The following is a 26,900-nucleotide window of genomic DNA, read 5'->3' on the forward strand; positions in this document are numbered from 1 at the left end:
TATCTCTGCATAGTGACTTGAGATGACATGTACCAACCCAGTCAATATGGAATACATCCAACTGAATTGGCAACCCTGGCTGCGTCGCAGTCTTTCGTGACACGTGGAGGGGAGCGCGATTGCAGATGATTAATTAATTTTGCCTCATGTGACATCCCGTCGGCGGGGTCCAAGGAGACCCTAGCAACTATTTATGCCGGTTTTTGCCATTCAGGGCCAGAGTGGGTACCGCCTCGGCAGCCGATTGGCTTCTCTGGCTGTCAATCTGGACCTCTCCGTTTCTTACCATCTTGATTGGTCTCGGTGGGGGCGATGCTTTTTCCTTCTTCCCTTCGCGCTAATGTGCGCCACCGGTTCTCAAGTGACCGGCGCCTCGAGGTGGGGGCGGGGCAGGGAGCGGGCCGCGTTGGGTCCGAGGTGGTTATGGGCCCCGGGGGACATTGGAGAGCACGATAGTCCCCATGGTGGTGGGTCTGGGACCTTGTAGGGAGGAGAGTGGCCATGGGGGGCAGGGATCCTCGGGGGGAAGAGGGTGGGTCGCCCGGTGGCGGCGGGGAGTGAAAGATGTTCTCTGGGATGGGAGGTGTTGGGGGGTGGGGAGTGAAAGATGTTCCCTTGGATTGGGAGTGTTGCGGGGGTCAGGACAGGGTCTCTGCTGGTTTGGCCTCAGGTTTCCTTGCTGTGGGTGTTATTGGGGACAGGTTCCTGTGGCGCCTGTTGTAGCCATAGTTTCTGAACTGGGGTGGAGTACGGTTTGCCTCCCGGTATGGCTATACTGCGAGCTGGCTCGGGTTCGCAGTGCTCGGGTTAAGGGGGCGCTGTTTGTGCTCAGGCTGCAGCCCGAGCCGCGGTCCCCTCCCACCTCGCTTTTCCGCGGCACCTCTTCCTGACTCCGTTGACAGTGTGTGTTCTTTTCTTTGCATAGACAAAACTCATGGGCCTGGAAAAGCAGTGAAAGGATGATTTGGGAGGTAATAAGAGAGCAGAAGCTGAGCAGGTGAGATGGGGAGTTTGTTTTGTTGTGTGTTAAGGCTTAGTTAACTTCAGTGACTAATATTTTGGAGAAAGCATGCTTTTTGTAACAGCTTCAGCACCCTAACTCCTTCAGTTAAGGTGTGAGGGCTAACAATTTATGTCTGAAACATCAAACCAGTCCTCTAGGGTGGGAAATTGTGGGGGGGGGGGTGTTTTTGTTTTTGAAGCAGAAAAAATTCTTCTAGCCTTTGCTTCTTAATGATGTATAAACAAGGGCATTTGGAGGGCAACTATAAAAATGCCACATTAGCAAATAGATTATGCATAATCAATATATTTTTAATAGGACTGTTAAGCGATTAATAAAAAATAATAGAATACCATTTATTTAAATATTTGTGGGTGTTGTCTACATTTTCAAATATATTGATTTCATTTACAACCCAGAATACAAAGTGTACAGTGTTCACTTTATATTTTTTATTATAAATATTTTCACAGTAAAAAACAAAAGAAATAGTCGTTTTCAATTCACCTAGTACAAGTACTGTAGTGCAATCTCTATCATGAAAGTTGAACTTACAAATATAGAATTATGTTCAAAAAATAACTGCATTCAAAAATAAAACAATGTAAAACTTTAGAGCCTTCAAGTCCACTCAGTCCTACTTCAGCCAGTGGCTCAAACAAACAAGTTTGGTTACAATTTGCAGGAGATAACATCGCCTGCTTCTTGTTTACAATGTCACCTGAAAGTGAGAACAGGTATTCACGTGACACTGTTGTAGCCAGCATCACAAGATATTTACGTGCCAGATGCAATAAAGATTCATATGTCCCTTCATGCTTCAGCCACCATTCTAGAGGACATGCGTCCATGCTGATGATGGGTTTTGCTCGATAACGATCCAAAGCAGAGTGGACTGACGTATGTTCATTTTCATCATCTGAGTCAGATACCACCAGTAGTTCGATTTTCTTTTTTTTTGGTGGTTCAGGTTCTGTAGTGTCCGCATCGGAATGTTGCTCTTTCAGAAGTCTTGAAAGCATGCTCCACACCCCATCCCAATCAGATTTTTGGAAGGAACTTCAGATTCTTAAATCTTGGGTTGAGTGCTGTAGCTATTTTTAGAAATCTCACACTTCTTTGCGTTTTGTCAAATCTGCGTGAAAGTATTCTTAAAATGAACATCATGTGTTGGGTTGTCATCCGAGACTGCTATAACATGAAATATATGGCAGAATGCGGGTAAAACAGAGCAGGAGACCTACAGTTCTCTTCCAAGGAGTTCAGTCACAAATTTAATTAACACACTATATATTTAACAAGCATCATCAGCATGGAAGCATGTCCTCTGGAATGGTGGCCGACACATAAAGGGGTATACGAATGTTTAGCATATCTGGCACGTAAATACCTTGCAACGCTGGCTACAAAAGTGCCATGTGAAAGCCTATTCTTACTTCCAGGTGACATAAATAAGAAGCAGGCAGCAGTATTTCCTGTAAATGTAAACAAACTTTTTTCTTAGTGATTGGCTGAACAAGAAGTAGGACTGAATGAACTTGTAGGCTCTAAAGTTTTTACATTGTTTTGTTTTTGAGTGCAGTTATATAAGAAAAAAATCTATATTTGTAAGTTACACTTTCACAATAAAGAGATTGCACTACAGTACTTGTATGAGGTGAGTTGAAAATACTATTTATTTTATCATTTTTACCGTGCAAATATTTTTGTAAACTTTGTATTCTGTGTTGTAATAGAAATCAATATATTTGAAAATGTAGAAAAATATCCAAAAATATTTAATACATTTCAATTGGTATTCTATTGTTTAACAGTGTGATTTAATCGCGATTAATTTTTTTGAGTTAATCGCATGAGTTAACTGCAACTAATCCACAACCCTAACTTTTAACTATTTGTAACTGCCCCATTTAATTCTCTTTTGCATATATACATATATGTGTGTGTTAAGATCAAGCACACAAATTCCGTGGGGACATGTGTACCTCTTTTGTGTCTCCAGTTGTTAGTCCGATAGCTTCATCAATCTAACAGTGGTGTGGCTAGATTGTACTCTCTATGGATAGTTACAAAACCTCTAAGACTTGTCTGAAGCCCTAACACTTTACTGTTTAAAGAAAGTGATATCAGTAGAGGAGAGACTGTTAATGTAGAATGTAGCATTTAATTTGTCTCTTCCATTGTGAATTTGGAAACTACTAAACAGCTAGTTATATATAATAAAGATTGCTGAGAAATGAATCTTTCAGGGAAGGGTGGGTCTCCGTAAGGAAGACTAATACTGGAACAACAGTAAAAGTATTGTGTGAGCAGCGGAGAGCCCCACCAAAGGCTCATCTCTCCATGGAAAATCTTGTCCTCATCTCACACCGTCTTTATTTTTCATGGTGCAAACTGGGGAACACTGATGGCTGTCTGTATGCTGTGGAGTGTTCTCTCAATCATTGATCTCATTGGTCCCTTCTATATTTCCATTATAGATGGACTCCTAACTGTGGTGTTCCAGCGAGGGTCTGACTATGGCAACCAAGGATTGTGTCCCCTCTGAAGAGGGCACCTCATTAGGATTACCCCTTCCAGGACTGAGTGACTCTGATGAGCTGAGCAAATCCTACCCTTGGACCAACAAGAGTAGAAAAAGTGGGCTTTCCCGACTCTGCCAGAGTAAAGCTTCTTTGTCTGGTGATTATCATGTAGCACTCTGAATTTGACAGTGTGAACTTATGAATCAAGATATCTGTTCTTTCCAATGCCTTAAGACGGGGTGGCCAACCTGTGGCTCCAGAGCCACATGTGGCTCTTCAGAAGTTAATATGCGGCTCCTTGTATAGGCACCGACTCCGGGGGTGGAGCTACACGCACCAACTTTCCAATGTGCCGGGGAGTGCTCACTGCTCAACCCCTGGCTCTGCCACAGGCCCTACTCCCACTCCACCCCTTCCCGTCCCTTCCCCTGAGCCTGCAGTGCCCTTGCTCTTCCCCCTCCCGGCCAGAGCCTCCTGCATGCCATGAAACAGCTGATCGGAAGGTGTGGGGAAGGAGGGGGAGGTGCTGATCGGTAGGGCTGCCGGTGGGTGCGAGGTGCTGGGAGCGGGGTGAGGGAGCTGATGGGGGGAGCTGCTGACATATTACTGTGGCTCTTTGGCAATGTACGTTGGTAAATTCTGGCTCCTTCTCAGGCTGGCCACCCCTGCCTTAAGACTTTCCCCATAAATTAGAAATGACACAGTTAAAGAAGTAATTGCAAAAAAAAGATAATGTGTTCAAGAAGTTGTACCAAAGGAGTGAGGAGGAGGAGGTGATAGGGATGGGGAACGAATTTGACTACTTCTGAACCCAGAGCATATCCATGGGTTGGATGAAGGTCTTACTACATGGTGACTATTACCAGCATAACGGTTTACATACCCTTAAGTTGCCTTGTTTTAGACTAGAGGTTCTCAAACTGTGGTCTGAGCTCCATTCAGGTGGTCTGTGGATAATTCCCTCTAAGGTGCATGCCTGGGCAGCTGCACACAAGAGAGAATGGCCACCCATCTAATTAGTGGAGCTGTGCAGGCATGGCTCCACTGATTAGGTCCCTGGACCCTGGAGAAGATGCATATGTAAGGTGAGGTGGTAGCCTTGGGGGGGAATAGCGGGTAGTTGAGAGGGAGCAGTGGGGTAAGAAGAGGGGGTGGGGGGAATTTGGGACATGCAGGGCTGCAGTGGCCAGGGAAAGAAGTGACTTTCCCCAGCTCCAGGGCTGCGGCTTCTGGAGAGACCCCCACTCCTTCCCAGCCCCAGCTTGGGGGCTGCTGTGGTGGAGGGGGAGAGGGAGAGGGAGAGACTCTCCTCCTTGCCAGCCCTAGCTGCCGCGGCAGGAGAGAGAGGGAGAGACCCCCATCCTTCCCAGCCCAGCTCGGTTGCTGCCATGGTGCTGGAGACCCCCCTCCTTTCCAGCCCCAGCTTGGGGGCTTCCACAACGGGGGGCAGGGGGAAGAGGGCACATCCATCGATTTAGAAAGGTAATACTATTGATATTAAAATGAGTTGTGTGCTTTTATTTGTAGAACAAAAAAAAATTTTTGTTTTTTTTGTATATAATGCTTTTATCCAAAGTCCTTTACAGTAGTTATCTAACGATACAAACAACATTTGGAAAGATCATTAAGTGGTCCACTGAGACCCTCAGCAATTTTCAAGTGGTGCATGGGGAAAAAAAAGTTTGAGAACCACTGTTTTAGACACCTTCCTCAGTACTGCCTACCCCTGCTTGTTCTTTTGGGAGTGAAATGACTTTATAGGTGACGCTATGATATTTCCTGAAGTACCTCCCTTTCGATGTAGGACTTCTGAGAATTTCAGCAGAGTCACTTGGCAAGATGTGCCCTACAGATTTTTGTTTGTTAGTAGTCAAAAGTATAGGTGGGTGAACAGCGCTTCCTCACCAGTTCCAGTGCTGTTGTAGTTACAAGCAGGTAATTAACTAGTTTCTGACTAAACAAATATTTAATGGAACACTGTCTATGTAAAAATTATTAATAACAGCTTAGATTATTAAAACGGATAGAATTTTTAAAATCATCATTTGGTCTTTTCTCAGGTTGGCCAAAAGAAAATAAGACTAGCGAAACAGTGCATGAGAACCAGTAACATTGCATTTTTCCAGCCTTTGAGTCATAAGTACTGGAATACTTAAATCTGATCAAAACAACTGTTCGTATTAACATTAAAAATATTGAAAACATTTGTATTTAATATTAGGCTTTGAAAATCTTTCTTTAATCTAAAAATTTAAAGTTTTTATATGTAAACTACTTGACAATTGCTTCAGTTGGTGATCTTTCCCTGAAAATTGTCTCCCCACTAAATGTTCTTTTATATCAGACTTCTTTAACTACAGAGATGCTCATCTTTTTTCCTTTAGAGGATGAATGGACTTCCTATTGCTTATCTTCACTGGCTGCTCATAACATTTGTTCTGGCAATCTTGGTAATCCTTGGGCTCATTTGGAACTTGCCTCCTTATCCTGTTCAGTCGGTAGCACCTCTTGTTCCTTCTTGAATGTCATGAGTGTAGAGGAATCCCTCCCGTCGCTCCCAGCTGCTGTGCGCAACCCAAATAAAGCTGTCTTCACTGTGGATGTCAGGACAACAGAGGTACAGGGAGTCCTCGACTTTACGACGTTCGCCTTATGACGAAAGGCACTTACGACGTTTCTGAATTGACACCCTGATTTGACATACGACAGTTGGTTTCGATGTTATGACGCTCGGTCCCACAATGGAGTGGACTGCTGTTCCGAGTTACGAAGTTTTGACTTACGACGCAATTTTCAGGAACCAATTGTGTCTTAAGTCCAAGAACCGCCTGTACCAGCCTTTTACCATGGCTGTAGCAGGACCACCCTCTAAAAATGAGCTTTGTATAGTTCTGTTATAAACCACATAGTTTTATGTAGATTCAGACTTGTGTAATTTTTACTTGTATATGTAATGGAACTCATAGTCATTCACAAGTCTTAAAAGTATGTGAGATTTATGTATCCCAAGTATAGTTTATAATTGGCAAAATGCACACAAGACAAGATCAGACAGAACACTGATCTATTGAGCCCTTTTCAAGCAGAGAAGGGGAAAATAAAACTTTAGGACAAAGGTTAATACAAATTGAAATATACTTGGAGTTCTTTGCACTTAATGCTGTATTCATATAAGCTTATGGCCAGTGTATCTAGCTGTCTGAAAGTTTAGGCTTTCCTCATGCAGACATAGGTCCTACACTGTAAAATGCTCTTTGTGGTGCAGAATCACTTTAAGAACTGTAGACATTATGTGGTTAATGCACCTTTTGAAGGTCTGGAGCAGGTCACGTTATTTAAAACAAAAAAGACTCGTCAGCTGGAATCAGCAGTTGCAGCTGCAGTAAGCTGGAAATTGAACTGAAGACTGAACTGCGGCTTGATGTAGCTGTAACGAAGGATCCTTTCACTGTGCTAACTGGATTATTTTACTGTAATCAATTTAAAGGAATTATAGTTAAGTTAAAAGCAAGGGTTGGCTAACTGGATTTTGGATACTAGTCTGCAGGTTGCTGATCAGTTGTTTTTGCTGTTAGATATATCTAAAACTATAGTCCTATTTAGGATTTACTTGTAAATATAACATAATTTTATTCCACTTGATAGTTTTGTTTTCACAAGCCAAATGGCTGGAGGGTGCTGAGTAGTATACAAGAAAGAGGAAAAGATGAAAGCAGTGTCTCTGTTTCATTTACCAGATAAGTGACTATGGCTTTGTCTAGACTACATAAAAAGTTGGGCAGTGTAAACGATTTTTGTCGACACTTTTTTGCCAACAAAATATTTTCACCCCCCTACAAGCGTTGTCAGCAGGAGAGCGCTCCTGCTGACAATGAGCCGTTTACGCTGCCACTTGCTGCGGCAAAACTTTTGTCTTTTTTTGAGGGGGGGGGAGGGTTGTTTTTTTAAGCACCTGTGAACGACAAAATTTTGTTCAATTGGCAGTGTAGACAAAGCCCAAAGCAGCGGATTGTCATAAAATTGAAACAGACATAGGAATACGACTAAGTATGAAGTGAAATACGTATCAGGTTTCAGAATAAAAGTAGGACCTATCGTTTCCAACTTCCATTGAGAGAAGATGTGATGTAACGAAATATTAGACCAGTCATCTAGTAGGAGAACTAGAAATAAAATTCTTACTGCATTCTTTTTCCTCTCCTAGATTCTTGTTGCCAGTGACACAGCCTGCAAGCTCCTTGGGTACAGTAGTCACGAGCTGATTGGCCAGAAGCTGTCCCAGCTGATATCAAAATCTACTCAGGGTGTAGTGGAGGCTCTAGGGGAGGAACATGTGGAAGATGATGGATATGCAGCTGTGGTTTCTGGAACAGTGGTGTGTGAGATGTTCAAGCAAATAATCCCTTACAGAAATACACTTGTGTGATTATTTCAACTTAACTCTTCACTGTTGTCCAGTACATGTCCCTGGGTAACCTTTTGTCACTCTTTGACAGTGGAGGCATTTCTTTTTTTAAAAGAAGCTTATAAACATGTTTTGCCTTTTTTAATTCTGGCTTATGAAGTCCACTTGGGAGGCACTCGTAAGAGTCATCCTTGTGTCAACTTGTATAGTCAGGATGACTGTTTCTCTATCTAACGTCCATTATGAATTAATTTGAGCAAAAATGTTAAACTGCTCCAAGTTGAGCCATTAATACTAACGCAAGATTCCCAAGGACTGTCTCAATGTAATTTAAAAAAAAAAATTAAACTCTTAAATTGCATTCCATGAATTATAATAGTTATCAAAGCAGTCAAATGCGATGAAATATCTGAGGATATATATGGCAAAACACTTAACTGAAAATGAAAAAACGATATCTTGCCTTCAAGGGAATATAAGCCATAAAGTATATGGAACTGTCTGAGAGAAATGTCTCAAAAAAAGCATTTTTTTGCTTCTATTGTCCAGTTATTGCATGTGCAAATATTCTGGAGGGAAAATGAGCTCATAGCCTCTCAGCAGGTCTTCTCTTTTAAAAGAGATTTACAGCACCTCAGAACTACAGCTTTCTCAGTTCTAAAACAAGTTTGGGGAGAAAAGTGAAGGTTTGGTTGGCTGAGGCCCCAGAATAGAAATTAGCATGTCTGACAGTTGTTCAACTCAAAATTTGTGCAATTAAATGTATTTCAGAGACTTCTTATGGTGTAGTAAATGCATAAACTCTTTCTATCGCAATGCTAGTAAGGCCTGATATGAACAGGGCAGGGGAAAAAGTGAGTAAACCTCATGTGAAAGAATCATCTTATTTTAGAGGAATCTATTCCAACAAGAAATAAAACTGGCATTTTTGCAGTTGAAATTAATATAGCTACCATTGAAGTTAAGTCTGCTGGTTTATTTCCACAGTGCTAACTCTTCTTGCAAGGATCCAGCTGCTGTTTTGGTTATTGTAATTTACTGAGATTCCCATAAGGAATGCATCTTTGAGTGTATGGTGTTAGAATAAAGAAAAGGAGTACTTGTGGCACCTTAGAGACTGACAAATTTATCTGAGCATAAGCTTTTGTGAGCTACAGCTCACTTCATCGGATGCATTCAGTGGATGTTTTCCACTGAATGCATCCGATGAAGTGAGCTGTAGCTCACAAAAGCTTATGCTCAGATAAATTTGTCAGTCTCTAAGGTGCCACAAGTACTCCTTTTCTTTTTGCGAATACAGACTAACACGGCTGCTACTCTGAAACCTGGTATGGTGTTAGAGTATCACTTTTTAAAAGGCATACAAAAGTTGGGGAAACACCTTGATCTTTTTTCTGAGGTTGAAGAGAATAACTGTGTGTGTGTGATCGGTAAACTATTTGCAAACCTTCAGCCCTTTATATTCTAACAGAGCAAAAGCACTGGATCTTATTGGGGACTCCATGTTGATTGTGCATGTCAGATGTGAGGTTTAAAAACAAAGCTGTTATGCAAGCACAGAGAAGTTTTAATGTTACATGCTCTTTCAATGGCCGAGTAACTCAAACAACTTTATTTATAACAGCATTTCAGCAAAGCCGCAATATTGGAGATACAAATGTATAAATATGCAGCTTGCATATTGATATTATGCATTCATTGAATGCAGGGCTTTGGAGCAGAGCCCGGAGCTAGAGCTCTGAGCAGCTCCGGAGCAGTGGCGCTGCAGGTTTTTGCCTGGAGCTGGAGCGGAGCAATCCTATAGTCCAGAACTGTTTGTCATACCCCCTATAATACAAATGGAGGTTCTCATTTAATTGAATGTTTTGGAGAATGCAAGAGGAATTGGCACCATTAAGGAAGACTTTTTCACTTTGCCCTGTTCAAAAAATTAATAGAAAGATCCCTTATCTTGCATTTCTAACAGCAGGAGAGTCACATCTCAGATTGAAATCTTATTCAGCTCTCATTGCCCTGAAGCTGTTGGTAGGTAAAGAGACATATCAGAACACTGTATTTAATGTTGATTTCTGTTAACAGGTGGATGTTATAGGACGTAGCAATGAGAAGATCCCTGTCTCAGTCTGGATGAGGAAAATGAGAAGCAAGGACAACCAGTGCTGTGTGGTTGTGCTGGAACCAGTGGAAAGACTCTCTGCCTCTGTTTCCTTCAGAAGTGATGTGAGTGTTCTGTTCTATTAGTCACAAAATGTGAGAGCAATTTGACAAAAGAGCTTTTGTGCAAGTGAGGGGATCTTAAAAGCTTTAACAGACAATTTAGTACTCATGAATATGAAAGATGTAGATAGCACTGGCTGGAGCCAGGTGTAGTGTGGGCAGACTCTGCAAGTTTCTCCCACACAGCCGTGCCAGTTGATCTCAGTCTTGACTTGAAGTTTCTAACATGATTAGCTCAGTGGTCTCTCAGTATAGATAGAATACTGCAGGTGAATTAACAGACATGGTTGTAAATCAACACTTTTTGTTGGGGGAAATCTCAGATACTGTTTTTCCACTTGCCTCACATGGATTTTAGCTACATGTGGTTTCCGTGTATAAAAATAGTGTCAGAGTGGCACTGTATTATACTGCATCTGCTTACTGAATCAGTGTTTGTTATTGGTATTGACTCTCTTCATGGGCACGTCCAGCCATATTGTTTGATATTAGCATAAACTGCTCTTTAGGAGTGGTGTGGCCTGTGGTTAAAACATTACAATGATGAGGGTCATGTGAACTCTTTTTAAGGGAGAGATTACATCGTGTGACCTTCTTTTTGCTCATCTCCATGGTTACACATCATTGGAAGAAGTAGTTGGTCACTACATAACAGACCTGATTCCTTCGGTGCAGATCCCTTCTCCTGGCAAGAAAATTCCAAAGGTACTGTGTGGTCTATCAACTAAGCTGTTCCTTGCTCTTCTCACTTGTGATATAAATACTGCACAGTCTTCATATTTCATATGTTGGCTTTCTCTAGTTGGGTAACAAATAGAGCCTCTGGTGGCAGATTTAGCACCTAAGACTCCTGATAATGGCTATGCAGTTGTTGGTTGCTGTTCAGGTGTTTCCTAGCTAAGTAATGAGCTAGGGCTTTCACTGCAGGAGCTCTCCTAGTGAAATAACACATTCTCCCCTCCACCCGCTGGAAAGCTTTCCTGTGCATAACTTGATGTGTAAACAGTGTTTCTCTTTTTAGAATCTCAAGATCCAGAGATCTATAGGTCGAGCCAGGGAGGGCACAACATTTCCTCTCAGTTTAAAGCTGAGGGCTAGTCTTCCTGATGAGGACCAAGTCTCAGTGATTGAGGATGGACTCCTTCAGGAGTTCAAGACAGGATCTTCCACAGACTGTTCTTACTCTGCCACTGTCTGGGTTTTCACCGCCCTCAGTGGGCTTATCACACTCCAACGAGATGGGAGCATCTATGGCATCAACAACAGTTTTGCTTTAATGCTGTTTGGCTATGAGAAAAAGGAGCTGCTGGGAAAGGTGAGGCCTGAATTTTCACCCCTCCTCCCCCCAGAAATGATTGGTGTGTCTTAATGATCTCAAGTCTGCCAGCAAAAGAATCTATTCCACTTGCTCAGTTAGAACTGCTGTAGTCAACAAATAAGTGTGGGGTGGTCGTTGGTGCATAAGTTAACTTCTGAACAAAGGATTGCCAAAGGATTAGAACAAATTTTAAGTATGCGGAAGCAGACTCTGTAATCTCTCTTCTTCCATCACTGTTGTGGATCATGTATTGGGGGTAGCCTTGTTAGTCTGTCTCCACAAAAACAACAAGGAGTCTGGTGGCACCTTAGAGACTAATAAAATAAGGACAAAATAAAGACCAAATAAATCTTAGTCTTTAAGGTGCCACCGGACTCGTTGTTGTTGTGGTAAGTCAGACAAACATGAACCACAAGGATCAGATTGGATTGCTTTCTCCACCAGCAAAGGTTATTGGCATCTGTCACCAACCAGTGAGGAGTCAGTCTGATTCATACTGTTGTATTCTGTATTTTAGAACATCACCTTCCTGATTCCTGGTTTCTGTAACCACATGGATAGAACTGATGAATCCTCCTTGCCATTTCCACCTCTTGATGACTGCATGGAGACAGAAAATGGACTTACCTCTGGAGATATTAAAAGAGCCCAGCAGGGAGACTGTTGTATAGCAGATAGTAGAGAAGGTAAAATGACCTGAAAGAGGAGAAGCATGTCACTGAAAATGGTTGTGTGTGCTACGAAATGACTGGATTTCTGTATAGTTGAAAGCACATGTTTGAAATAATCAGTTACATTGCATTGATGGAAACTTTATTTTACTTCTACTTCCCTCTGCATTTCTAATGGCAAGAAACCAAAGAACATGCCAGTTCAGAAATAATTATACCAAGAATAAATAATACTTTGCCTGTATAGCATCCTTTTTTCTCAATGATCTCAAAGCACTTTAAAATGTCTGAAATGTAACTGGCTTGACAGAGGTGTCGGTATGCAGAAGTCTACTGTATTAGCATTTTGAAGGAGAACCTTAATATTGGTTAGCCAATATTTGGAGCTTTGCTGGTTTGTTTCTGTTAACAGGAGAAAGTGCTGATGAGTCAGGTATATTATTTGGTGCAATCCTGTCCATTTACAAAGAATGGACACACATTCCTGTTCCCCTGAACACAGTAGGAACAAAGAGGAGACAGTGTCTTTCTTTGTTCACAGTTTTCAAGCGTACCTTTCCAGCCAGGGCCCTGTCTACAAGAAGCACTTTCTCATTTGGCTTCCTTGTTATCACTGCTTCTCTGGCTTTCTCATGGCTTTTCTTGCTGCCACACACAGCTGTATTCCAAACCGTGCTCCAGTCCCTGCATTTGAAACCTGTTCCCAGGGATACTCTTCTTCTCCCTGAGTTAGTTCATGTTCAGGCCTTCTGTGTGGCCTGTGCTTTGGATGGTGGCTTCTATTGTTTCAGCTGTCTTACTCCATAAATGAGTTCAATTGCTTCTTCCATTCAGTCAGAATAAAGGGCAGCCTGATTGTCTGTGTATCAAATACACCCTTGTTGTTGGCTAGCAACGTCCTTCAATGTAAGTCAACTACAAAAGAACAGTAAAAGTATTTTAAATATGACAGAAGAATTCTCAATCAAGTAGAGTTTCCATGTTCGAGAATGCATCTGTGAGCTGAATACCTGGGGTGGGGGAAGCAAGAAATTTATCAAGTTACTGTAAGGTATGTTCAGTCTGTTTGTTGTCCTAGTTAAAATTCTAGTTTAACAAAAGAGCTCTTGTTGGTGTTAGTTAGTTTTACTGCTTAATGGAGCTGTTAAAATAATAGACCTGGTGTTACAGTGTCTTGCTAAATTCCTTGCTTTTTCATGCATTGAAATCAGAGCTGTATTTCCAAAGTCATAGTCTATGTCAACCTTTCTGTGGGAATATCATATTTCTATTCCCAGAAGACTGTGGCGGGTGCCAGACACCCGGCCGCCAAAATGCCGCCGAGAAATGGCAACGCTTCTCGGTGGCATTTCGGCGGGCGGTTCTCCGGCGGCCGCGCTCAGCAGCGGCATTTCGACAGTGTGGTGTCCTGTGGGTGCCCACAACTGCCCCGGCTGGTGCCATTGCATCTACATCGTCCAAAATGAGCTCCTTCTGAGAAATAGCTATGAAATGGCAGCTACCACTGTGATCAGTCTCAGCTGGAAACAGTGGCGAGTATTTCTAAAAATCCTCCTGGAAATTCACTTTTATCTAACAAATATGCAATTACGGTAATCTGAGGTATTCTTGCTAATCACACTGTTTTTCTTATAGCAAATTCTTAAGGTATGTGGCTTTATTTTGCATGCTGCTTTTTGAAGCAGAAAAGGAGAGGGGAATGATTTTTGGTTACTGTGTTCAGCAAACTTCTAGCTGTTACTGATACACACAACCATTCTATAAGATTCCTTATACTTAAAAGTATCTCAGGCTGCTTACTCTGATCACATTTCAGCAGTATGTCTTCCCACCCACTCTGTTTTGACTCTCTTCTTTTCCTTTCATTCTCTTCTTTTCCCTTTTCCTTTGTAGCAGCTGCTCTCTAACACCAAATATGTGTGTATGGATGAGGATTAGTGGCTTTTCAACAGTGCTATTGTCATCTGTTAATGAAATAACTTAGAGCTTTCCTTTTGAAAGCAAACCCATGACCTCCAGTGCATATAGCTTTTATTAGTGTAGTGGACTTGACTCATAAAACTACTTCCAAATCCTGGTGGTTTGGCTGCTCTGGATAGCATTTGCTTCTGTGAGGATTCTGGATATGGTAATGTCGAAGTTTCCATTATAACCCCTGTCTTCAGAATCTCAGACTTTTAGAAGTATTCTTCCTCTGCATGGGTATTTTCCATGCTGGGTCTTAATGCAAAGATAGATGAAGATATTTTAAAGAGCGTCTGAGCATAAAACAACCTTTGTGGACAAACGTGACCTTGTGTGTATATTGTACAGGTGAGAAGTAACTTAGAAATTGAGTGAAACAAAGTCTTAAAGTGTTTCAGAAGGTTGGCTTTTCTACAGTAAATCCCAGATTGATTCCATGTTATAATCCAAGACAAAGGACTCTGATTTCTCCTTTTCTGCAAACGGTAGAGGTTCAAATTATAGTATGAGTCTGTATTTGAGTATTTTGGTACAGTAACTCCCCACTTAACGTCCTCTCACTTAAAGCTGTTCTGATCTTACGTCCCTGCTCAATTACAGAACATGCTCCATTTAAAGTTCTGCTATGCTTCGCTATAACATCATTTGGCTGCCTGCTTTGTCCACAGCTGGCAGCCCCCCATCAGCTCCCCTATGCCCCCTGCCCCCCCCACAGCTCCTCCTGTCTGCTGGCAGACCTTGCAGATCAGTGCCTTCCCCTTCCTCCTCCTGCCCGCAGCGATCAGCGGCATTCAGGAGGGAGAGGGGAGGAGCAAGGATTCAGCATGCAGGCTCCCCTTCCCTCCTCTACCTCCCAAACGCTGCAAACCAGCTGATTGCCGTGGGCAGGATGCAGGGGAGGGAGGGAGGGGGGAGGTTGCATGTCAAGTCCTCCTGCCCTCTGAATGTCTCAAGCCAGCTGATTGCTGTGGGCAGGAGGGAGGGGGGAGGAGCAAGGACACAGCACGCCTCCCCCCTCCCTCCCCTGCCTCCTGCCCATGGCAATCAGCTGGCTTGTGGCATTCAGGAGGCAGGGGAGGGAGGGGGAGCCTGCCTGCTGTGTCCTCGCTCCTCCCCCCTCCCTCCTGAATGCTGCAAGCCAGCTGATAGCCGAGGGCAGAAGGCAGGGGAGGGGGGGGAGGTGTGAGGACGCGGTGTGTGGAGTAAAGGGTGGGGGGGAAGAAGAGGCGGGTTAAGGGTGGGGGTTTGGGGGAGTGGGTGGGCCGAGGGTTGAGCCCCCCACCCCTGGTGCTTGCAGAGTAGGGGAAGCTGCCGCTGCTGCTGTGCAACGTGCTTCTCCTAGCCTATAGCCTCTTCAGCCTCCTTGCCTGCCTCATTGTCTCTAGTGCCAGTGGATTGTACCTGTGTGGGGTAAGGCGGGGACACCTCCCAACTATAATACTGTACTGTATGGCAAAAAAATTTTTCCCTGGAACCTAAGGGCCCCCCGCCCCCCCCCCCCATTTACGTTTATTCTTATGGGGAAATTGGATTAGTTTAACATCGTTTCACATAAAGTCGCATTTTTTTAGGAACATAACTACAACATTAAATGAGGAGTTACTGTTATACGCCCTTTGGTAATCCATTAAGGGCTAAATTAGCTACAGGAGTAACTCCAATGGAATTATGCCAGCAGAGAATTTTGGTCCTAAATAATAAAATTAGAGATCTGAGATGCATGAACTATGTTGGTCATTTGCACAAGGCAAATGGTAGCTGTTCGAGGACTTAGGGTTATTGGCTTCACGGTTCCCTCTAGCTCTCAGCTTTTTCCTCTGGTTCCTTTTTGGATGTGGTGACAGGAACCAAAAGGAATTGGTGGACAGTGCTTTCAGTCTCTACCAAATAGATTCTGGGGGGAGCTTTTCTTGGTTTTTAGTCTAGATTTAGTCACTTTGTATCTTCATTTTGTAGCTGTATACAGCCTAGTTTAGCTGTATGTAGTTTTGGCAATGTCTGTTTACTTTACTTTACCTGGCATCCTCACTTGCATTCTGATTCCCTTTGGATATTTTTGCATTGTAACAGACCACTGTTTCTGTTCTTTGAGTCTTTCCTTAAACCTTTTAAGCTTTGTTCTTCTTTCTATCCTAGACGTGTAATTTGGGTGAATTAAGGTTACCATAGCAAACTGAACTTTTGTGTTTTTTTTCTTGATTTTTGGAGTGGTTTGAAATAACTTTAATGTTAAATAATGTAAATTTTCTTGTATTGCATTTGTCATGGGCTTTTCCTGGGGATCTGAGCATGGGCTCAGATTCACTGTCCCAGGTTTGAACAGAATGGAAAATCCAAAAGTAGTGCTCAGGTTCTTCACCTACCCAGTGGTTTCAGGGCTGTTGCTTTCTTCTGTTTTTTCTCCACCTATGTGTTTGATGCTTTAGCACTCGACCATGCTTCTCTGGGAAGTTAGGTTGTGACGACCTCCTCCCCCCCACCTTTGTCACCTGAGTCAGTTCTACCCTTTAAACTATTAGGTACTAGATACAGAGCAGGGCCATTCCCAGGCTTCTTGAGCTATGAAAGCTGATATATTTGCAATCAAGACTAAATTTGAAGAATTGTCTCATTGTGTTTGGTACAGGTGCCAGCCTCTTGCTTCCTGGAGATGCAGTCCTTCTGCTACACAAGAAGCAGAAACTATCAAGGAGCCAGGCAGAAGAGATTTTCACTAGTGCAGAGACCTGGCTGGACAGTGGGAGCAGTTTGCCATCTACTTTCTCGTCACCTGCAGTGACATCCACACATTTCAGTGGGTAGGTTTTATATGTGCACTGTCAAAGCTTCTATAAATCAAGCCAGTTAGCAACAACTGCAAGAAATAGTGTTTCTTTATTTGTAAAACTGAACTGGGTGGGGTCAGGAGAGCGTTAGCCTCCTGTACTTGTTTTTTTGCAGCTGAGGGGCTATCTGCAAGGCAGGTAAATCATCTTGTCCATCTCTGCTGCTTCTTTAGTCCTACCCATACTCAGCCAGTTAGATTACCCACTACCACCACTCTGACCTGAAAGGGTCACTTTCTCCCCAGCCAGAAGTGATGTCTAGCTTCTGTCTGCACTAGGTCAGGAGCAGATTTAAAGAAATGTTTAAATACAATTCCAGCTAAACCAATTTCTAACATTGCTTGGCCTCATTCATGCTATCCAGCAAAAGTGTTCTGGGAACTAGTCTAGCTGGAACTATGTTTTAAACAGTGTTCCTTCCTTCTGAGAGTCACTATATGCTATGTAAAAGTCTTGGTTCATTTAGTACTTCATCTTCCCACAGAACTTTGCACTCTATTAGCAGGGAAGCCCAACTGTCTCCGCTGGATCTCTTTAGGTCATAGAATCCTAGAATATCAGGGGTGGAAGGGACCTCCGCATGTCATCTAGTCCAACCCCCTGCTCAAAGCAGGATCAATCCCCAATTAAATTATCCCAGCCAGGGCTTTGTCAAGCTGGGCCTTAAAACCCTCTAAGGATAGAGATTCCACCACCTCCCTAGGTAACCCATTCCAGTGCTTCACCACCCTCCTAGTGAAAAAGTTTTTCCTAACATCCAATCTAAACCTCCCCCACTGCAACTTGAGACCATTACTCCTTGTTCTGTCATCTGCTACCACTGAGAACAGTCTAGATCCATCCTCTTTAGAACCCCCTTTCAGGTAGTTGAAAGCAGCTATCAAATTCCCCCCCCACCCCATTCTTCTCTTCTGCAGACTAAATATTCCCAGTTCCCTCAATCTCCCCTCATAAGTCACGTGTTCCAGCCCCCTAATCATTTTTGTTGCCCTCCGCTGGACGCTTTCCAATTTTTCCACATCCTTGTTGTAGTGTGGGGCCCAAAACTGGACACAGTACTCCAGATGAGGCCTCATCAGTGCCAAATAGAGGGGAATGATCACATCCCTCGATCTGCTGGCAATGCTCCTATTTATACAGCCCAAAATGCCGTTAGCTTTCTTGGCAACAAGGGCACACTGTTGACTCATATCGAGCTTCTTGTTCACCGTAACCCCTAGGTCCTTTTCTGCAGAACTGCTGTCTAGCCGCTCAGTCCCTAATCTGTAGCGGTGCATGGGATTCTTCCGTCCTAAATGCAGGACTCTGTACTTGTCCTTGTTGAACCTCATCAGTTTTCTTTTGGCCCAGTCCTCTAATTTGTCTAGGTCCCTCTGTATCCATGGTTTCTGTAAAGGGAAATCCATGTCTTATTAATCTATTAGAGTTCTTTGAAGGGGTCAACAAATATGGACAAGGGGGATCCAGTGGACATAGTGTACTTAGATTTCCAGAAAGCCTTTGACAAGGTCTGTCACCAAAGGCTCTTAACGTAAATTAAGTTGTCATGGGATAAGAGGGAAGATCCTTTCATGGGCTGAGAACTGCTTAAAAGTCAGGGAACAAAGGGTAGGAATAAAGGTAAATTTTCAGAATGGAGAGGGGTAACTAGGGGTCAGGCCTAGGACCAATCCTATTCAATTTATTCATAAATGATCTGGAGAAAGGGGTAAACAGTGAGGTGGTAAAGTTTGCAGATGATACTAAACTGCTCAAGATAGTGAAGACCAAAGCAGACTGTGAAGAACTTTGAAAAGATCTCACAAAACTAAGTGATTGGACAACAAAATGACATTTAATGTGGCTAAATTTAATGTGGCTAAATGTAAAGTAATGCACATTGGGAAAAAATAACCCCAAATATACATACAATATGAAGAGGGCTAATTTAGCTACAATTAATCAGGAGAGAGATCTTGGAGTCATCGTGGATAGTTCTCTGAAGACATCCACGCAGTGTGCAGCAGCAGTCAAAAAAGCAAATGGGATGTTAGGAATAATTTAAAAAGGGATAGAGAATAAGATGGAGAATATCTTATTGCCCTTATATAAATCCATGGTACGCCCACATCTTGAATACTGCGTACAGATGTGGTCCCCTCATCTCAAAAAAGATATACTGGCATTAGAAAAGGTTCAGAAAAGGGCAACTAAAATGATTAGGGGTTTGGAACAGGTCCCATATGAGGAGAGATTAGAGGTTAGGACTTTTCAGCTTGGAAAAGAGGAGACTACGGGGGGTATGATAGAGGTATATAAAATCATGAGGTGGTGTGGAGAAGGGGAATAAGGAAAAGTTATTTACTTGTTCCCATAATATAAGAACTAGGGGCCACCAAATGAAATTAATGGGCAGCAAGTTTAAAACAAATAAAAGGAAGTTCTTCTTCACTCAGTGCACAGTCAACCTGTGGAACTCCTTGCCTGAAGAGGTTGTGAAGGCTAGGACTATAACAGGGTTTAAAAGAGAACTGGATAAATTCATGGAAGTTAAGTCCATTAATGGCTATTAGCCAGGATGGGGAAGGAAAGATGTCCCTAGCCTCTGTTTGTCAGAGGGTGGAGATGGATGGCAGGAGAGAGATCACTTGATCATTACCTGTTAGGTTCACTCCCTCCTGGGCACCTGGCATTGGCCACTGTTGGTAGACAGGATGCTGGGCTGGATGGACCTTTTGGTCTGACCCAGTATGGCCATTCTTATGTTCTATCCCTATCCTCCAGCGTATTTCCCACTCCTCCCAGTTTAGTGTCATCTGCAAACTTGCTGAGGGTGCAATCCACACCATCTTCCAGTTCATTAATGAAGATATTGAACAAAACCTGCCCTAGGACTGACCCTTGAGGCACGCCGCTTGATACCGGCTGCGAATTAGACATGGAGCCATTGATCACTACCCGTTGAGCCCAATGATCTAGCCAGCTTTCTATCCACCTTATCGTCCATTCATCCAGCCCATACTTCTTGCTGGCAAGAATACTGTGGGTCAGTCTTCTCTCTCTTCTTTTCACTACAAGAATGATAATTCTACATTAAACAGAACTGTATTTGTCATCCACTGTTTAAGTACAGACTCTAAAACCCTTTATATCTGCACTCTCCTTCATTTAATGTTTAACTTGAGTTAGAATTGTTACTGCCTTTGTAAATTTACAGTAATCTAAAGGTCATTTGTATTATCCTAGATAAAACTGTATATAAAAATATCTGGGAACCCAATACAGATCTTTCATTAACTTATTCTGCCATGTGCTGTAGCTTGTTTCCATTTAATTGTGGCAAATTCACTCCTGTTGTAGATCCTATTTCGTAGACCATCTATTGGATGAAGTGAGCTGTAGCTCACGAAAGCTTATGCTCAAATAAATTTTTTAGTCTCTAAGGTGCCACAAGTACTCCTTTTCTTATTGGTACAATGTTTAGCAGCCTGTGCCATATGCTAACTTTAGCAATTCCTTTGCATTAAGACTTTGGATTTGCCATGAACTGGGAAGTCTGCACCAAGAGTTTCCTACTGAATCTTGTAAAAAAGTGCAAGTTGTGTATCAATGAATTCTCTCTCATTCTTTTCTGGCCCTGACATGAATGACACATTTTAATCCCTATAGTGTGGACTGCATTGCTACTGGTGGCCTGCCTGCCACAGATGAACAGCCTTTGCCTGAGAGTCAGCATGATGGAGTCTTCACTGTGTTGGAAACTGCAGAAACTAATAACTCACCCCAGAGCCTCTCTGCAGCAGACTCTCCCAAACCATCTAATTCAAAACCATCAGTTTTCTGTCAGGATACAGAAGACCCAGTGAGAGACAGTGGTGGTCCAGTACCATCTGAGACTCGGCAGGTGAACGTTGATGTGACCGGTGGCTTATCTGACCTGCTGCAGGAAGAACATCAAGTCCTTGTGAATTTAGATAGGCAACTGAGCTCTAGGTTACCATATGAAACCATGAAGTGTCAATCTTCCACTGAACCTCAGGGGAAGGCTACTTCACTAATGGACTCTCAGATGCCTGTTCCCTGCCGATTAGAAGAAACTGAGACCAGTGATTTGAATAGATCTTTGTGTGATGCTACTTGTCTCTCATTTGGGACACCAACACTAGATGAACCGTGGCTTGGGGCAACATCTTACCGCAGACAAGATATGCAAGCCAATGTGATTACAGAGCAGTTCGCAAATACAAAGTCGATGAGTGGGACAAGAAACTCCAGCTTTGAGCAGATGACAATAGAAGACTCCAAACTGACTGACGGTTCATCTTTCCTTCCTGTTGGAAGGAGTAATATTCAAGATGTTTGTTCAGGAAGTTTACTAGCTTGTGATGCCTCTGCTTTGGGGGCTGCCATTAATTTCAAAGCAATCCAAGTACCGGGCACTAAGGTAAATTGCATTTGCGAAGGCCTTGAGGAACTGGACCTGAACATTGGCACAGAGCTGACTTCAGCCAGTTGTTCAGATGCTACTTCAGATCTTCTAAGGACACACTTGCCTGATGTGGTGGATTGTGACTTAGATATGGGCAGCCTCCTGGCCCAGAAGACTAACTCCTCTACAATTGAACAGGAAGAGCTCCTGTTGAATAGCACTTCCCCAAAGAGTGGCCAGGAGTGGTTGAATTCCAGCAGGCATTTGGAAAATATTCAAGAGGATTCCTCCAGAACATCTCCTTCAGTTCCTAAAAGTGCTGCAGAGAACATGGGGGATCACCTGAACGGAAGCCCTCTGAACAATGATGTGAATCCCCAAGAAGACTTTCTGCTGTTCAAGCAGCAGAACTTGAAAATGCAAGTAACATCCACCCCTGTAAAACCAGAAGCTACATTATCTCCATCAGTTCCTTTGCTTATCTCCAAGATCCTGGAAGGCAGCTACGCTGGGAACTGCTATCACAGAGATGGTTCACGACTAAGTAAGTTTAAACCAATGACCATTTCTGACCCTCTGAAGCTCTTGATTAGACACACTTTCTTTCCTTTCTGGAAGAATGCAAATGATTCTGGGATAGAGGAGGAAGGAGGCTTTGGAATTGCAGGAGGAAAAAGGTTAATCTGTGGGCCAGTCTGTTTCCATTGTCCAAGTGGAGTGAAATGCAAAGTAAGTAGCATAAATGATGAAGAGTGAATTTCTCTAAAATTCATTGATTTAGTAATCTCCGGTGGTGTTCAAAACACAATTAAGGAATCTTGGGGTGTTTTTTTTTTTTTTGCCAGATATTTTATGTGACAATAACCTTTAATCGGAAAGCTGCTAGCATTTAATATAGTACCTGAGTTGAGTTGTGTGTTTGAAGACCTTTCATCCACTCCTACAGTTTGATCCAACAGCTTCTGATGTACAGCTCCTATTTATGTGTCACCTAAAGTCTGCATCCATAGCTTCGCCCTTTGACAGGCATTTTCTTTAACCTGCCACTTCTAAGGGTGCAGTCACTGCTCTTCCAAATCTTCTAAATTTAGGAGTGCCAGGAATAAAGCTGGCCTCAATGCTTTCTCTGCATTGGTAACTTTTTTTCTTTACCTATGTTCACTGTTTAAATGGATCTGAATATCTTTCTTCTGGGATATGTGTTTCTGAAGGTATACTTTTTGAAGTGAAGCGTGTAGAATTGCAAGACCCTGCAGCTCTCTTCTGTGTCTGGGTGGTGAGAGACCTCCTTCGGAGCCAGAAAGAAGCAGCAGCAAGGACTCAGCTTCTGCTCTCCAGTCTAGCCAGTTCTTCCCAGTCTATAGAGGATCTCTCCACATTCAGCCTGGGAGAAGTGAGTATCTCTGCCATCATGTAATGCGGGGGTTGCCAAACCCTTTTACAGTTAAAGTGTGGCCTGCAGAGTCCCCCTTCCTGCTTCCCCCTCATTTTCCACTTACCGGATTGGGAGGAGAGTTCAAGGCTTCTGCCCTCCAGTGGGATGGTGGGGATAGGGGCTTCTGCCAGACATGACCGGTGCCTGCTGAGAGTGAGGGGAAGCACAATTTAGAGGTTCAGCTCCCCCAACATCTTGAGTCACAACCCCCAGGCACATCTACCCTTGCCCTCAGCGGCCCCTCCCTGCTCTCCCAGGTATTTGCTCCTTGTGGAGTGACAAAGCAGGTACCTCCCACAGGGCTGAAGCTCCAAGACACCCCCCCCACACACACACACAAGGCTGAAGCCCCAAGCCCTGGCAGGCGCACCCCAGCTCTCGAAATTCTGAAGTTTGTCATATGTGGCTCAGGGGGCCAGTAAGTTTGGCCACCCTGACTTAGTGTTTGAAAATGCTTCTCAGTTCTTGTTGCACCCTTCTCTGGGTGAAGCTGAAGTGAGAATTTTTTTGATGTAATGTGTATCGCAGGAAGTATTTAACTGTCATGAGAGAGAGAAGACAAAGTAGTTTTAACTACTCGTTCATATTTTGGATTTTTTCTTGGTGCACCTTAATGCTTTAAAGGATCTCTCTTGTTGAGATTTGGTAACTTATTGCATTAAGCTAAATTAATATAAGGATAACATAAAATGGTCTAAGTGCATCTAATATAAATTCCCTAAAACCATTTTAAGTGTATCTGTTAGAGGTTTGCACCAGTGTAACTAGACCAATTTTTAAATCAATTTAATCTCACTGGCTTCTATTTCCTAATATACACAAGGCCTAGAACAGTGCTACCCCAAAAGCTAGGATTTGCATGATGCACAGAACCTCTGTCATCTCATCTAGTTGTGGCTTAAGGTTGATTTAGTGTTTTGCTGGGTTCCATTGTATGAAATTTTCATTTTTAAAAGGAAATATTAGGTTGAACAAATATTAATGGACTGACTTACATTGACAAAAGGAAATTAAATGGCAGGTTTCATCTGCAACTCCAGTGTTGCATTTGGCATGGTATCACAGTACTTAAGCACAGAGTAATGTCTGTGTGAGAAGAACAGTGGCAATCTTAAACTAAAAAAACCCCTAAAAATTCCGTTGAGGACCTGTTAATAATAAATCTGATGATATGCTCCTCCCAGTGCAGTTCCTATAAGAGAAAATAATGTCTAATCAGTTAAAATAGATGATGATGACCTTACGGATGTTGTTTACCTGCATTTTCCAAAGGTTTATGGTAAGGTTATTTTAAGAGTTAAAGAACACACACACCAAGGTAAGGGTTAAATTTAAAAACTGATTGAATGATGATAAACAAAATGTCTTAATGAATAACTGCTCCTCAGAGCAGAGAGAAATACTACAGTGTATTTGCAGAAGTAATTATTACTTGGAAGAGAAAGGGGAAGAGTTACTTAATTTTTACAATGATACTTTATTTTTTTTTGTTTCTTGCAATCTTCCTTCAAGACAGTGGAGAGTTAGGCAGCAAAATGTCTCATGAAATTTCAATTTTGAAAATAGTTTAAACTGCTGATATCTGTCCTTGTCACTGTTTGGCATGGATAAGTCAATATAAAGCAGCATTTCACACTTCAAAAAAATAAATAGAGTATTTGTTGGTTCTTTTTAGAAATACAACAATTCCTTCATGTGGAGTACTCTATCCACTTCCAGTTGCCTCCTCTTAAGAAAGAGGAAACCTGCTGGTCACTTATAAACACCCTCCCCTGACATAGTTCAGAGTACTGGGGGACTTACATTCTAATCTCCCTGCCTTTGGGGCAGGGGGAGCGCGTGGTAAAGGAGAAAATAGAATGAACTTGATGGAGCTATTCAGAATTCTGAAATGTATCCCAAAACTCATCAGTATCTATTTGCTGTCTCCAAGGAGAACAAGGTGACAGTCTATGAAACTTAAGGGCATTAAACTTAGAACCAGTGAAAGAATGGTATCTTTAGCCTCTGTTTGACAGAAGCAGGGAATGGGCGACAGGGTATGGATCATTTGATGATTACCTGTTCTATTCTTTCCTTTTGGGGCACCTGGCATTGGCCACTGTCGGAAGACAGGATACTGTGCTAGACAGACTTTTGGTCTGACCCAGTATGGCTGTTTGTATGAATATTCTTGATACGGTGTTTATATCTGTGGAATTCACTGCTGAGTTTTAGGTCAGTGAGACAAACTGTTGTGACTGAGTTTAAAAACTTGTGTGACTCTGATCCTACTGGTCAAGTTAAAACATGAAAAATAATCTAAAATTTTGCTCAGAATGTAACATGATCATGTATGCTTGATGGTAATTGAAGAAGACAACTTTCTCCATACACAGCAGTTTACAAAATTATCTAGGTACATTTTCTTCTGTTTCTTCTCTTTCCACTGAAGTGTGTGGTATTGGTGACTGCTGGAGTTAGGCTGCTGAACTAGATGAACCAGCACTCTAGTTCGTTGTGGTAATTCCGAGGACAGACAGCTTTTGGCATTAGAGTTAAAATAACACATTTTCACAACTACAGTGAAAAAGCGTCTTCCTCTAAATATCTTATTTCATTATATCTCTTTATTTTATAAACCTCACTGGCTCATTTCAGTTTTTTGGTGTCTCTTCCTCCTTATTGCAGGTGATCAGGACAATGCCATTGTTTGAAAATTCCCAAAGAGCTGAAGATCTGGAAAGATTGCGGGCATGTGATGGAGAATATGCAGAGAAATATGACACTCTCAATCTCATTGGCAAAGGAGCTTTTGGCTTTGTCCGGACTGCCAGATGCAAGAAAGATAATAAGGAGGTTAAGGAGGAAAAAATTATTTAATTTACTCTTCTAGTTATTTTTTTCTTTTATAATATGACCATTTATTGCAAGAGCAAAGGTTATTCTGTAATGAAATGTCTACCTCAGACTATCAAAAACACAAAATTAAATCTGAACTTCTTAGCTCTTTTAAAAAGACAAACAAAAACCTAGAAAGGTATTGACACTGATGTAATACATTCTTTAAAAAGGATATTAATCTCTGTGGCCAGCCTCATTTTGTGACTGGTAACAATTCTGTGTCTAATTCAGCCCACTGAAAGTCTGAGAGCAGTGGTATTGCAGATCTTAACAATGCTGTAGAATTAAGTTGTCAGTAAGCAGAGAGGACAAACTGCAAATGATGGCTCAGCTCCTTCAAAGATTTAAGAATATGCCTAGAGTAGACTTACTGAAGTCTTGGGGCCCTAGTTTTGATCCATGGGAGAAGTTTTACAGAGTTCAGTGAACCAGCTGAAAGCAAAATAGGGAGTGTATGTTAATAGCAACAGGTGCAGTTGTGCTGCCAATCCAGTGTAGCTCTGGCTTTTATAACTATCAGCAGCTTTCTGGGCTACTGGCAATGGCCTTTTAGTGAGCTTGTAGAGAAAATAATTTTTCTTTTAATCATCCTGGGCCCTCTTCCATTCTGTTATTTGTGTAGGTTGTAGTAAAGTTCATTTGGAAGGAGAAGGTGCTGGAAGACTGCTGGGTAGAGGATCCTGAGCTGGGGAAAGTTACTCAGGAGATCGCAATCCTGCTGAAGCTGCAGCACCCCAGTATTATTAAGGTATAATCTAATTCAAAGCACATAGCTTTTAAGGTACAGTCGTAGTTTGAATTATTCTTCACTTCCTCCCATCTTTCAAACTGATCTTCTATCAGGCTGTTGTCTAGTAGCTAATAACTCTTACTGACATTTTCTTAATGCAAAGTACGTAATACAATAAATGCTCTAAAGTTGCTTGTTTAATATATAGTATTGTCCCTAAAATATACCCATCGATTTATCTGATCAAATTAGTTCTTCAAAATTATCAATGCAAGATAACTAACAGTTGATTCTTTTTAAATACTATTTCAACCCCCAACAAGGAAAAGCCAGTATTTGGGGAATAAAGGCTTCCACATATGGAACTCTGTGTCCTTCCTGATTTTTTTTTGGTAATGATCATAGTGTTTACATTTTTGTATATAATTAACTTAGCTTTACTAAATTGATTCTAGGATTATTACAAATTTACCAAACCCACTCTCTCATCACAATAAACCCTTTGAAGTCTGTTA

The 26,900-nt window shown here is 42.2% G+C and overlaps 1 protein-coding gene across 17 annotated transcripts in view; it reads left to right on the forward strand.

The window, feature by feature from the left end:
• The first annotated feature begins 302 nt into the window (after positions 1-302).
• The window catches only part of PASK (PAS domain containing serine/threonine kinase), a 51,830-nt gene continuing 25,232 nt past the window's right edge, over positions 303-26,900 (forward strand). For 12 of the 17 annotated variants that reach the window (XR_012669931.1, XR_012669934.1, XR_012669932.1 and 9 more), the window contains exons 1-14: positions 303-378; positions 926-997; positions 3,484-3,685; positions 5,913-6,145; positions 7,733-7,903; positions 10,013-10,153; positions 10,721-10,855; positions 11,172-11,465; positions 11,986-12,154; positions 16,731-16,902; positions 20,578-21,881; positions 22,549-22,730; positions 25,443-25,610; positions 26,278-26,403. Coding sequence is in view for 12 of the 17 variants with exons in the window: in XM_048864825.2 (XP_048720782.2) it covers positions 3,523-3,685; positions 5,913-6,145; positions 7,733-7,903; positions 10,013-10,153; positions 10,721-10,855; positions 11,172-11,465; positions 11,986-12,154; positions 16,731-16,902; positions 20,578-21,881; positions 22,549-22,730; positions 25,443-25,610; positions 26,278-26,403 (3,258 nt within the window). In the remaining 5 variants the exon portion in view is untranslated. The other 5 variants (XM_048864826.2, XM_075132327.1, XM_048864833.2 and 2 more) reach the window with 5 other exon arrangements.

This window comes from Caretta caretta, chromosome 9 (assembly GCF_965140235.1).
Source record: "Caretta caretta isolate rCarCar2 chromosome 9, rCarCar1.hap1, whole genome shotgun sequence".
In the NCBI taxonomy this organism is placed as follows: domain Eukaryota; kingdom Metazoa; phylum Chordata; order Testudines; family Cheloniidae; genus Caretta; species Caretta caretta.